This window comes from Ictalurus furcatus, chromosome 19 (genome assembly GCF_023375685.1).
Source record: "Ictalurus furcatus strain D&B chromosome 19, Billie_1.0, whole genome shotgun sequence".
Classification (NCBI taxonomy): Eukaryota; Metazoa; Chordata; class Actinopteri; order Siluriformes; family Ictaluridae; genus Ictalurus; species Ictalurus furcatus.
The window spans coordinates 16,818,169-16,829,617 of record NC_071273.1 but is presented as its reverse complement, the minus strand read 5'-3'; the positions used below and the strand labels follow the sequence as shown (position 1 = coordinate 16,829,617).

Below are 11,449 nucleotides of genomic sequence, written 5' to 3'. Positions count from 1 at the left end.
TTCCAGTGAAGCGAAATTGTAATGCAACCGCATACAAAGACATTGTATACAATTGTGTCCTTCTAACTTAGTGGCAACAATTTGGGGAAGACACACATATGTGTATGATAGTCAGGTGTCCACACACTTTTGGTGATATAGTGTTACTTCATTCAGTGAATCGTTATTAATATATATATTTTTTTTTTTTAAAAATACACCCTCAGTGACTTGCACATGAATCTTTATAACTGACATTTGAGATTTAGTTTGTAATGAAATTGAGTTGATCTTTTAGTTTGTATTCCTTTCATTGACATAGTTCAATTCATATTTTATGAATACCAAATTTCTTGTGTAAGCCATTGTCTCCCTGTGATGTCGGAGTAGCAGCTAACCTCTAACTTCGCAAAGTAATAATGAAAATACAGAATCATTAATCACATCACAAATATTAGAATATAAGCAAATTTAATGTGTGCCAGGATGGAGTTTTCCTTTAAGTAGCTGCTAGATATTAACGCCTCTCGCACTGAACAAATTTAGTTAATGTTACCATAATTATGACCAGCTTGCACGGCATGGATGGTGTGAGCGTCATGGTATTTCTGGTTTTTGTATCTGCCCCTGTTGGAGTTATTCATGTTCATGTACAGTGCTGTGAAAAAGTATTTGATTTCTTCTGTTTTTATACTAAATTGTTGCAGAAGTTAAACATAATTCCACAAAAAGAGCATCATACCTACAGTCAAGCATGGTGGAGGAGGTGTGATGGTGTGGGGATGCTTTGCTGCTTCAGGGCCTGGGCAACTTGCAATAACTGAGGGAAACATGAATTCTGCTCTCTACCAGAAAATCCTAGGAGAATGTCCAGTCTTCAGTCAATAAGTTGAAACTCAAATGCAACTGGATTATGCAGCAAGACAATGATCCAAACAGAGGAGTAAGTCCCAGTCCTAGAAGTAAGGGAAAGACTGATCTCCAGTTATCAGAAGCATTTGGTTGTAGTTATTGCTGCTAAGGTACCACAACCAGATTTTAAGTTTAAGGGGGCAATTAGTATTTCATATTGGTGGTAGGTGTTGGATAACTTTTTTTTTTTTTTTTTGCTTCAATAAAACAAAATAAATAAATAAAAACAGTATTGTGTGTTTACTCAGGTCGCATTTGTTTTATGTTGTATTTTGTTTGATCTAAAACTATTTAGTATGAGATACACACAAAAACAGAAGAAATCAGGATGGGCAAATACTTTTTCACAGTACTATAATGCCATATTATGAAAAAATATATATCAGTGTATATGTCTTTCCTGCTACAAGCAAGAGTGGAGTGGTGAATCTTTAAAATAAATTTTACTTTCAAGTGTATGTCAAACTGCACATAGTATTTATTGTACAGTATTTATTTTATAATAACAGTTTATGTTCAGACATAAAGAAGATTACAGACTGTACCTTTTCAGTTTTTAAGATATTTTAAATATTTTTCATATACTTACAGTAGAATAGTTGTTTAAACTGTTCAAACAACATTGTTGAACTGTTCATCTAATATTTTATTTTGCATGCAGTAACTCTGGGTTTCTGGGGTTCTCTGCTTGGCACGTTAGTGTGTGCCTGGAGCTGAAGAAGGCAGTGGATTCACCCTCTCTGTGGTTATACAGAATGGGAACCCCAGTTCATGGAAAAGAGGAAGAGGTGGAAAGACCACCTCAAAATGTGGTTGTGGTAGAAGTTAACTCCCTCTCCACCCAGACAGCAAGCTTGTTCCCACCTCCTCCTTCTTCAGCTGTTGCCTCCCACTCTGCCCCTCATTTCCCTTCCTCCTCATGGGTCAGTCTGTAAGAATTAGTAAGCAGCTGTATGATGTGTGCTGTACACAAACGATGGACTCTTAAAGGGTGAGCAGAATGCATTTTGGGGAAGGAGGGGCTTTGAATGAGTGAAGGAACTTGTCATTGCTCAAGGAATGGTGTAGCTTTGAAGTGTGGGCCTCCCTCCCATTCTGAGGGGCCACAGTAGACAAAGGTCAGGGGCTTATGGGTGGGCCATATCCCCCCAGCGAGAGTGCCAGAGAGAGAGAGAGAGAGAGAGAGAGAGAGAGAGAGAGAGAGAAGAGGCAATACAGGAGAAACCTTTCATATATACATTAATTACTTTCAACAGATCATTACAGAGATTTGAAGAAACAGGAATTACTGTGGAATTCAACTATTATTCTGTTGTGCATGATATAAGAATCCACAAAACATCAACGATGTAATACTGAGATGTTTATAAATAGGCTATTTTAGATTACTATATACTATAGTTTACATCTGTTTAGCTTTGAAGCTTTAAACATGTTTATCCTGGTATATATATTATATACCTTTAATAGAAAAAAAAAGAACAAACTGTATGTTTCCAAAAATTAATTGTCCTAAAAATGAAGTACTATAGAGAAAAGTTGGTATGTCAATAAAAGTAAGATTTTTCAGGTACCAACATCATTAAGACTGTCCGGGATTACCAGCAGAGAGTAAAGCAGCAAAGTGAGACAGTGAACATCTACAGAAGGTGCATTCCTCCAAGAAGCTCCAAGAAAGTTCTCCAGGATGCGAAACAGCTGACCAGACAATTATCCCAATACAGGTAAAAGATTGTTCACATTTCCATTTTCTTCTTTTTCCCATTTATTATAATTTAATACTTAATTTTACATAGATTCCATCATAATATGATGTTCACCATTTTTTCCCAAATGTAGACTTAAATAAAATCTTAAAACATGCCTAACAAACATTAGGATTACCCAGCTGTCCACACATATTGGATGGGTGACAAATGCAGACGCTTCCTGTCAGGTATACTGTATGCTACAATTAAGCTGTGTGGCACGGAAAGCAGGCCCAGTTCAACTGAAGTTTGGATCAAGGCAGCAAGAGAAAAAAGACCTATGGCTCATTTTTGGGACTGGATGACAAGAGCTTCAGTCACAAAGATTTGCTCCACTGTCTAATGTTTCAGTAGAAACAATAACTAAAGTGATATGCATTGAGATCTGTGGGAAAGGCATCGGTAGATTGGGTTGGAAATTATGGTTGAAGGCACCCATTCAACGACCTTGGTGCTTGTGCATTAGTGAAATATGTAAGGAAAAACAGAAGAGCAATGTTTTTTTTTTCCTGTGACTGTGAAAGTCACTGAGGGATGTGATCAGACTGTCAGCAAGAGCAGGAACTACATAGGGATATTCTAATAGGGTTACAGTGTATACATCACACATTACTAAGGCATATACTCAAACTTTAGTGGTGCGAAAACCATAGGCGCAGGTCTACAGATGTGGGGGAAAAGTGATGGCTTCAGTGTCGCTGTTAACGTGAGGCACTTTGGTGGCATGGTTTGGGGCAACTTCAGGAAAAACTCCCTCCAAATCACTATGAAGTTATTCTAACTGATCACTTTTATCCTATGATGAAACATTTCTGCCCTGATGGGATTGGCCTCATCCATGATGGCCCCACCCCCATTCACAGTGTATAAGGGGTCAATGAATGGTTTGATGAGGATTTGCTGTTGGCTTCACACTCACCAGATCTCAACCTAGCTGAAAACATATGAGAGATATTGGGCCCACGTGTTAGACAGCACTTTCTATTAACATTATCAAAACATCATCTGACGGTATATCTTTTGGAAGAATGGCATTCACCCATCCATCCATTTTGCGTACCACATATCCTACGCAGGTTTGCGGGGAAGCCTGGGGCCTATCCCAAGAAACTTGCAGCACAAGACGGGGCACATCCTGGAAGGGCATAATCGCACACATTCACACATTACGAATAATTTAGGAATGCCAGTCAGCCTACAACACTTGTCTTTGGACTGCGTTTGAGATTTCTAGGGAAGAAACCCCGAAATCATGGGGAGAGCATGTGAACTGAGCACATAGGGCAGAGGAAAGATTTGAACCCCCAACCCCAGAGGTATGAGGTAACAGTTCTAACCACTAAGCCACCATGCCCCATTGGTGTTCATCCCTCCAGTACAATTCCAGAGACTTGTAGAGTCTGTGCCCAAGCGAAATGAATTTGTTCAGGCATCTTTTGGTGACCCAACACCTTACGAATACATTTAAGGTTTTTCCTTTAATTTGTCACCCATCTGTACATTTGCACTGGGCTGGAAGAAGGCTTGACCACAGCCCAAGCAAAATTTTGAATATTGCATGTAATTCTACGTTACTAGTACTATGCAAAGCTTACATAAAGCTGACAAGTTTAATCACTTTCCTCATCAAAAAGATGGAAGAACTGGTTAAATTAAATTTAGCCAAAATTAAGTAAGTTTTTAAGTAAGGTATGAATGACTTTTTACAGTGTATAGAATATAATAACTGACCTTGTGGTGGCAACTGTCATAACTTGAATAGCAAATGTTTTCCATTTTCTGTACTGTAAGAAACCAATTAAGCACATTGTCACAGTTCTACATTACCGGTCAAAAATTTAGACACACTCATTCTTTATTTCATTTAATTTTTCCCCCCACATTTTAGAATAATAATAAAGTCATCAAAACTCTGGAGTAACACAAGTGGAACTATGGGAATTATGTTGTGAAAAAAAAATCCCAAATCAATCAAATTAAATTAATATTTTAGCATCTTCAAACTAGACCCCCTTTCTGCCGAGAATTTCCAAAAATGTATTCTTGTCTCCAAACATCTGACTTGTAGTGTACATCATTGCCTTTGGTAAAGAACCCTTGAAGAATACTTTTTTAATAATATACAAAAGTAGTGTATCACAAAAGACTTCACAGACAACAGCAGTCAGAAGCACCCATTTTATTGTGCTTAATAAGGCAGTGAATATCTATAAAGAGAACTTTTTTTTAATTCAGTTTTTTTTTAACAGGCAAGCAATTTGAAGTGGAATTATAGACAGCAATACTAGGTGAAACAGAGAAAGCCATAAATGTTAGAAAACATTTGAAGTTATATATTAGGAGGAGGAGGCCAAGAACAGGCGACCTTCTCTCCCCACAGCTAATGAAACTACGTAACATTGCATAATGAGAAGAAATTTGCTTTAGAGCAAGGTTCTAACTGTTCAGTCCAACTGTGACTGAAAGGCAGAGATGAACAGACTTATAAAATGTATCACCCATAAAAATAGATATATGAACAAAAAATATATATATATAATTATATATAACATGTTCTCCCTGGAGTCAGCCACCTGAATTTAACTGAATTTAAGCAGTTTGAATAATGAGGTATAAAAAGAGGCCCTCTTGGAGGTAGTAGTGTGTATTCGATTGTACTAGACCATGTTATCAGAGTCGACTTCATTAAGACACCCACAGCGGAAAGCACATTAACAGTGGCTCCTGTGGATACACATTCAAACCAACAGATCAAGTCAAGAAAGGACATGAGAACATTGTGACGTTTTCTCAGCAATGCACATTGTCAGACTTGTGCATTACAGCCAACAGTCTGTTTTGTTCATGATTTCTTTTCCCTAAAGGAGTGAACATACTTCTTGCAAACAGATGTTTGTTAGGGGGTAAGCAAAACTTAAACAAGCTTAAATGTAAACTCTCTAAACAAGGGAACGCCCTATACATTACATGGTGTCTCCAAATGAAAAGTTGTTTTAAGGCTCTTCAGGATAAAAGAGAATCTATGCAGTTTCAAAATGATACATACTTCCAGTATGTGAATGTGTCAGCAAAGTCTGTACTACTTCTTTTCGCACATTCAATCCATCCTTTACGTCTCTCTTTGGGTTTAACGGTGCATAGTTTTGTAGTAACTTGTAAACCATTTTGTTTCGGATCCAAGCCTCAGCTCTCTGGAGTTATCCACTTGGCCCCACCCCTTCAAACATGTTACAGTAGTGAGCTGTTTCATTCAAAACCCTTGCTTTATAAGCACGTATTTAGTCAATTTACCACGAACAATGTGAGGATGATGTATTTACGTTCAATTCCTTTGCAGAATCCGAGAGAATCCTAGAGACCTGCTGGAATCCAGAATCCAGTATTGTGACCGGCTACAGTACATTATTTTGCTCCTCTGAGCTGAGTGCACATCAGTTTTGCAGGAAGTATGAGCTCTGCTTTAGGCAATGGGTGTCACTGTAAGTAGGAGTTGCGTTTTACCACTAAGCAGGAACCTGCTTCCCCCGACTACATTTGAATCTCATTTACCTAATTGTTCTTTTATTTCTCCCAAAATAATCCATTTTTGAAGTGATAAATGGCAACATCTACCAACTCGGTGAATACTCCGAATTAAGCTGCATTCACATAAATCACATAAAACTGTTGCATTAATAGTAAACTGAAGGTCTTTACAGTGAGCTGAACTTTCTTATGAATGTACAGCTCCCTGCAGAGCTACATTTCATTTTGGATGCATGATGCTAAAAAAAAAAAGAAAAAAAAATTTAATTTATGTCTCTGCCATTTAGTTGCTTCATAATGTGTCGAACGTGAATGTAGCCTTAGTTTCAAGCTGCCAAAAGACCATATTTCAATGCCTACACTCATACACTCCTACACTTATAAACTACTCTTTCAGGCAGATTTTTGCTCTGCTGAATTTGTAAAAAAGTTAGGTAGCGTTACAGTGTTTGAGCAAGATCTAATGTTGGTTTGCAGCTGCCATGCTAAAGGTAGCCACTCCATGCAACTATAAATGTGTCAGTTCAAGAGGCATGTCCGCTGCTCCACTAGCTTTCCATGAGGCTCTACCTCAGGCCCAGTTGAGAATATACCAGTTAACGGTTCAAAGGTTTTCATGACGATAGGCTGAAAAAGGTGTAACATTTCACTACATATGAAGTATCACATATAAACCTGCTTGAACCACATAACAAGAACAGAAAAATCACATTTGTGTAAAAGACACAAAACTTGCTAATCAAGTATATCTCGATATCTACTAATCTTTCCAAAAAAAAAACAAAAAAAAAAAAAACATAGTCATGTATGCAATATACAAAACCAAAACATATATATATATATATATATTTTAACCTGAAAAATTATCAAGTTTTTTTTTCTACTCTGTCTTCTCCCCCAGGCAAATTAAAATTGATTCAAATTGAAAGTTTGTAAAGCATGGATTTCGTGCAGTCCGTTGTTTTTGTTTTGTTTTTCTTCAGCGTACATTGTTTGAAATTGTGCTGAAATAGACCAGGCAAAATCGTTTATTTGATCAAGACCGGAGGTAGGTATTTGTCAACTGATTATTAGTCTTTTGTTTCTCTTTTTTGAGGTACATATCTGAATAGTACGTATATGAGAAGAAATCTACACTACAACTCAAAAAAAGGAGAAGAATGAAAAGAATAAGAGGAGCAGAGAAAATCCATTTGCAATAATATCATTTAGAGTCATATAAGCAATTGATCCATAGAAACAATTGAATAAAATCAGTACAAAACGTATTCAAGTTAACTGATGTAAAACAGATGCCCCAGTTGCAGAGAAAGAAAAGAATCTTATTACATAGGTAAATGAAAGTGTTAAAAATAAGGAAACAAATTTTTTTTAATAATAATAATAAAAAAACAAAACAGTACGTATTCCCTTAGCTGCTTGAGGAGTTCATCTTGGAATCCAATCACACCTCTGATTTCAGTCATCACCTGCCTGACTCTCACAAATCTTTTGCAGAGCTTCTCTGTGCCATCACACATCATTATTACAGGCATTCAGAGAAGGTTTTTTTTTTGACATTGGCACTCACTGCCATCCCCTGCTGAGTAATGAGTAGTTTATAGCAGCGTGTGTCTCACAAGCTGATTCGCTGGGTGAAGAAATCGGAGGTAGCTTTGAAATGGTGAGGAGATATTTCATGGGCACCAGTGCCGACGGGATCGAAGCCCTGAACTCTTCCAAAGTCACTGTGCTTCATGTATCTTGTGTGTCTTGAGGTATAGTGTGGTTTCTTTCCTGTGGATTATCTTTCTTGAGGTTCAGGTTTTGAGTCAGAACATGATGACATACTTCCCTTTATGTGAAAGTATTGAATATTATGTCTTCTTTAAAGCTATATTTTACCAAAAGAGAAAAAGAAAAAAAAGAAAGAAACACAATAACGAATCTATACATGTCAAATTGTTAAGAAAATGCCAGGATTGTGTATGTACAGTAGATTGCTGCATGATTGTTCTGTAGTACTGTTGGAGACTTGTGTCTCTTTTTTTCTCAATTTGCAGGAGTACGGTGTTGTCTAGTTTTTATGTTCACCACCAAAGACAGGCTGGAGAAAAGAAGAAAAAAACACTAAACCAACTGTCTTTTTATCCCCTGACAAAAGAAGCCTGCAGTAATGCCACATTCAGGTAATTATGACAGCACTCTAAATAAAATTGAACAAACTCTGGGCTTATTTAAGGCAAATATAGTAAAGCTTAGTTATGTTTTTGGTGAAGATTTTCAATTGAGAGTTCTGTATATAAACACAATTCTATAAGTACACCTTTTAAAAGTTATAAACCTCACATTATTTGCATTCCTTAATCACATTTTGTTACCCAAGGCATTCCAAATCCATGTTAAATATTCACTATGTGCTTTATGCAATTGCAGTATAAGACCCAGCGATAATAAGGGAGTTCTAGTGTTTGTATACGTACTGCAAAGTCTTGTCTACATAATTGAATTTGGGCTTATTTTGTACAAAATTGCTGACAGATCATTTTATGCTATGGCATGGCCTTTAAATATGTTCAGCACAATGTTCTTCATTATCGGTGACACCAGATTATTTTCTTCTTTTGGTAGTATCAAAGATACTATATAACTCATGTAATGCATGTAACTTTCTAAAGAATTTGATTAACGCCCAATAGACCATTTTATTTTCAGATCTGCAGGCCATATCTTTTTTATGAGTGAATCATTTTCTGCTGAACATTTTTTTATCACAGGAGGTCAACATAAAATGCTGTATCATAAATATCATACATCTCTAACTATATATATATATATATATATATATATATATATATATATATATATATATATATATATATATATATATATATAATTATTTTTTAAACAGAATGGTTCATTTCTCCTCTGTCTTTGGTGGTGTGACACAGAAGTAAGGGGCTTTCTGCATGTGTGTGCACTTGTGATGGAGTAGCTGTTGAAGGCTCTACCACAAACTTTTCAAATGACAAAACCAGATAGGTCTTCCTTCTCTTTTGCTAAATACCTGAAATATCTGTCTGTCTGTCTGTGTCTCTGTGTCTGTCTCTGTGTGTGTGTGTGTGTGTGTGTGTGTGTGTGTGTGTGTGTGAGTGTGAGTGTGAGTGTGTGTGTGTGTGTGTGTGGCGAGAGCAACAGCAGCACATCCCATGTGGCTAACCCCTGCACCTCTGTGCTACAGCAGTTTGGAATGCGGAGGTGAGCAGAATTATCATCTGCACAATGGTTGTATTTTTGTTGTTGTTGTTGTTGTTGTTGTTGTTGCTGTGTTTTTGCCCTGCGTTCGCGCTATGAGGTTTTGTGTGCTGATCACAAAAACAAAACCAAAACAAAATAAACAAACAAGAACAAACAAAAGGTAACCTAAGAAAAGCAACAAATGAGAACGATTAACAAACTTGATAAACAAAAGTGGAAACTCAACGATAAGTGGTCAAGGCAGTCTTTTCCCTTGAAGAGAGCTGACAGCTGGATGAGGTAGAGGTAAAATGATGTGGTTGTTTAGTCCTCCTCGGGAGAGCCCTCGGCCTCCTCCTCTTCCTACAAAGCAGAAAAAAAACTTACTTCAATAAATGCCATTTACACACACACACACACACACACACACACACACACACACATACACACTAAATGACACCACATTTGAGGATTATAATACTAAAACTTTCAATGCTGTCTATAATGAAGAAAGGGAGATGCAAACTCTTTTTTTTTTTAACATAAAGGTAGTAAAGCATGTGTACTTGTCAGTAGTGTAAAGATTTGCTCTAGTTCTGTTTTGATATATTCATGCTCTATAAAGTGTTTAAATCTGACTGATCACTAGAGAGAGAGAGATCACTGAAATGAGACAGGGAGAGACAGAGAGAGACAGGGAGAGAGAGATAGAGAGAGAGAGAGACAGAGAGAGACAGAGAGAGACACGCAGAGTGAGAGCGAGAGAGAGAGAGACACAGAGAGAGAGAGACAGAGAGAGAGAGAGAGAGAGAGACAGAGAGTGAGAGCGAGAGAGAGAGACACAAAGAGAGAGAGAGAGAGAGAGAGAGAGACAGACAGAGAGAGAGAGAGAATGAGGAAAAAGAAAGTGTGAGAGTACAGTCTTGGCCATTTTCTGGACATGGGTGGGCGAATGCTAACACCTGCTTCCTGCCAGACACATGAACTATTCTCAGCTTTTCAAACTGCTGCTCATGCAACTTGACAGGTCAGCTGATGAGAGTGCAAGCTACTCTTACATATACATAACAGATGCCTGTGACTGACTGGTGTTACTCTGATTGACAGGTGAGTGAGGAATACCACCCCTCACGCTGAGTATGCATCTTTCATTTACTAATAAGGCAAGAGAAGGCAAAAGAAATCAGTCAGCAACAAGTAACAAATATGGATGGCCCAACGTTTCCACTGCTGGGTGAGAGACAGTTCTACAGATCTATAGTTAAACTTAGTGAATAGCTCTCTCTTTTCTCTTAACGTAGGACAAGGAATTTTATAGCTACACTAGTATCTAAAGTCAAGAGTTTTTTCCCCCAAGCACCAGACAGAGAGGTACGTAAAGGTATGAGCTATGTGGGAACCAATGAAATTTGTTAGAAGATACCACAGGCAAGTGCAAACAAAAATAACTGTGCAAGCGTGATTAAAATCAGTCTAGCACACATCTCTTGTTGAGACCGATTATGAACTCAAATGATGAGTTCATGAGACAAATGATCAAGTGAGGAGAAATCACAGACCATGCTGTCAGAATTAGAATTCTATATTTCATTTTATTTTTTTAAAAAGGTGTGTAGGCCACGCCACTTTGGATTAAAATAAATAAATAAATAAACATCTACAGATACGAATACCTGGAGTGCTATACAGATATAAATATAAACAGTCCCTCCAGGATTTTGTGATTTTGCAATTGCAGAAGTTAACACAAAATCAAGCAAACTCTGCAGTATTCAAAGGAGCTTGCAATTATTATTATTTTTAATTACCACAGATTTTCAGCACACTTGGGATCATGAGACATCACCACAACTTGTATTTAGCCAAAGCCCTCTTCGATTCACGAGCAGCAAACATAACTACAGCTAAAAGATCACATTTGCCAAGAAATGTCACTGCAAAAGACCATGCGAAACAATCTAGTGTAACTGTAATTTTGCCAATTCATGTACTTTTCTGCAAAAAAAAAAAAAAAAACACAAAAAACTCCAACAAGGTGCATAGCAAATTTTGAAAAAATCCGCAGCAAA

At 37.3% G+C, this 11,449-nt stretch overlaps 1 protein-coding gene across 2 annotated transcripts in view; it reads right to left on the bottom strand.

The window, feature by feature from the left end:
- Positions 1-4,301: 4,301 nt before the first annotated feature.
- hmga2 (high mobility group AT-hook 2) overlaps positions 4,302-11,449 on the bottom strand; it is a 31,812-nt gene continuing 24,664 nt past the window's right edge. The window contains exons 5-6 of one of the 2 annotated variants that reach the window (XR_008388578.1): positions 9,628-9,743; positions 4,302-8,037 (exon numbers count right to left, since the gene is read on the bottom strand). Coding sequence is in view for 1 of the 2 variants with exons in the window: in XM_053650466.1 (XP_053506441.1) it covers positions 9,705-9,743 (39 nt within the window). In the remaining variant the exon portion in view is untranslated. Of the gene's footprint in view, positions 8,038-9,475; positions 9,744-11,449 lie in introns of those variants that run through there. The other variant, XM_053650466.1, reaches the window with a different exon arrangement.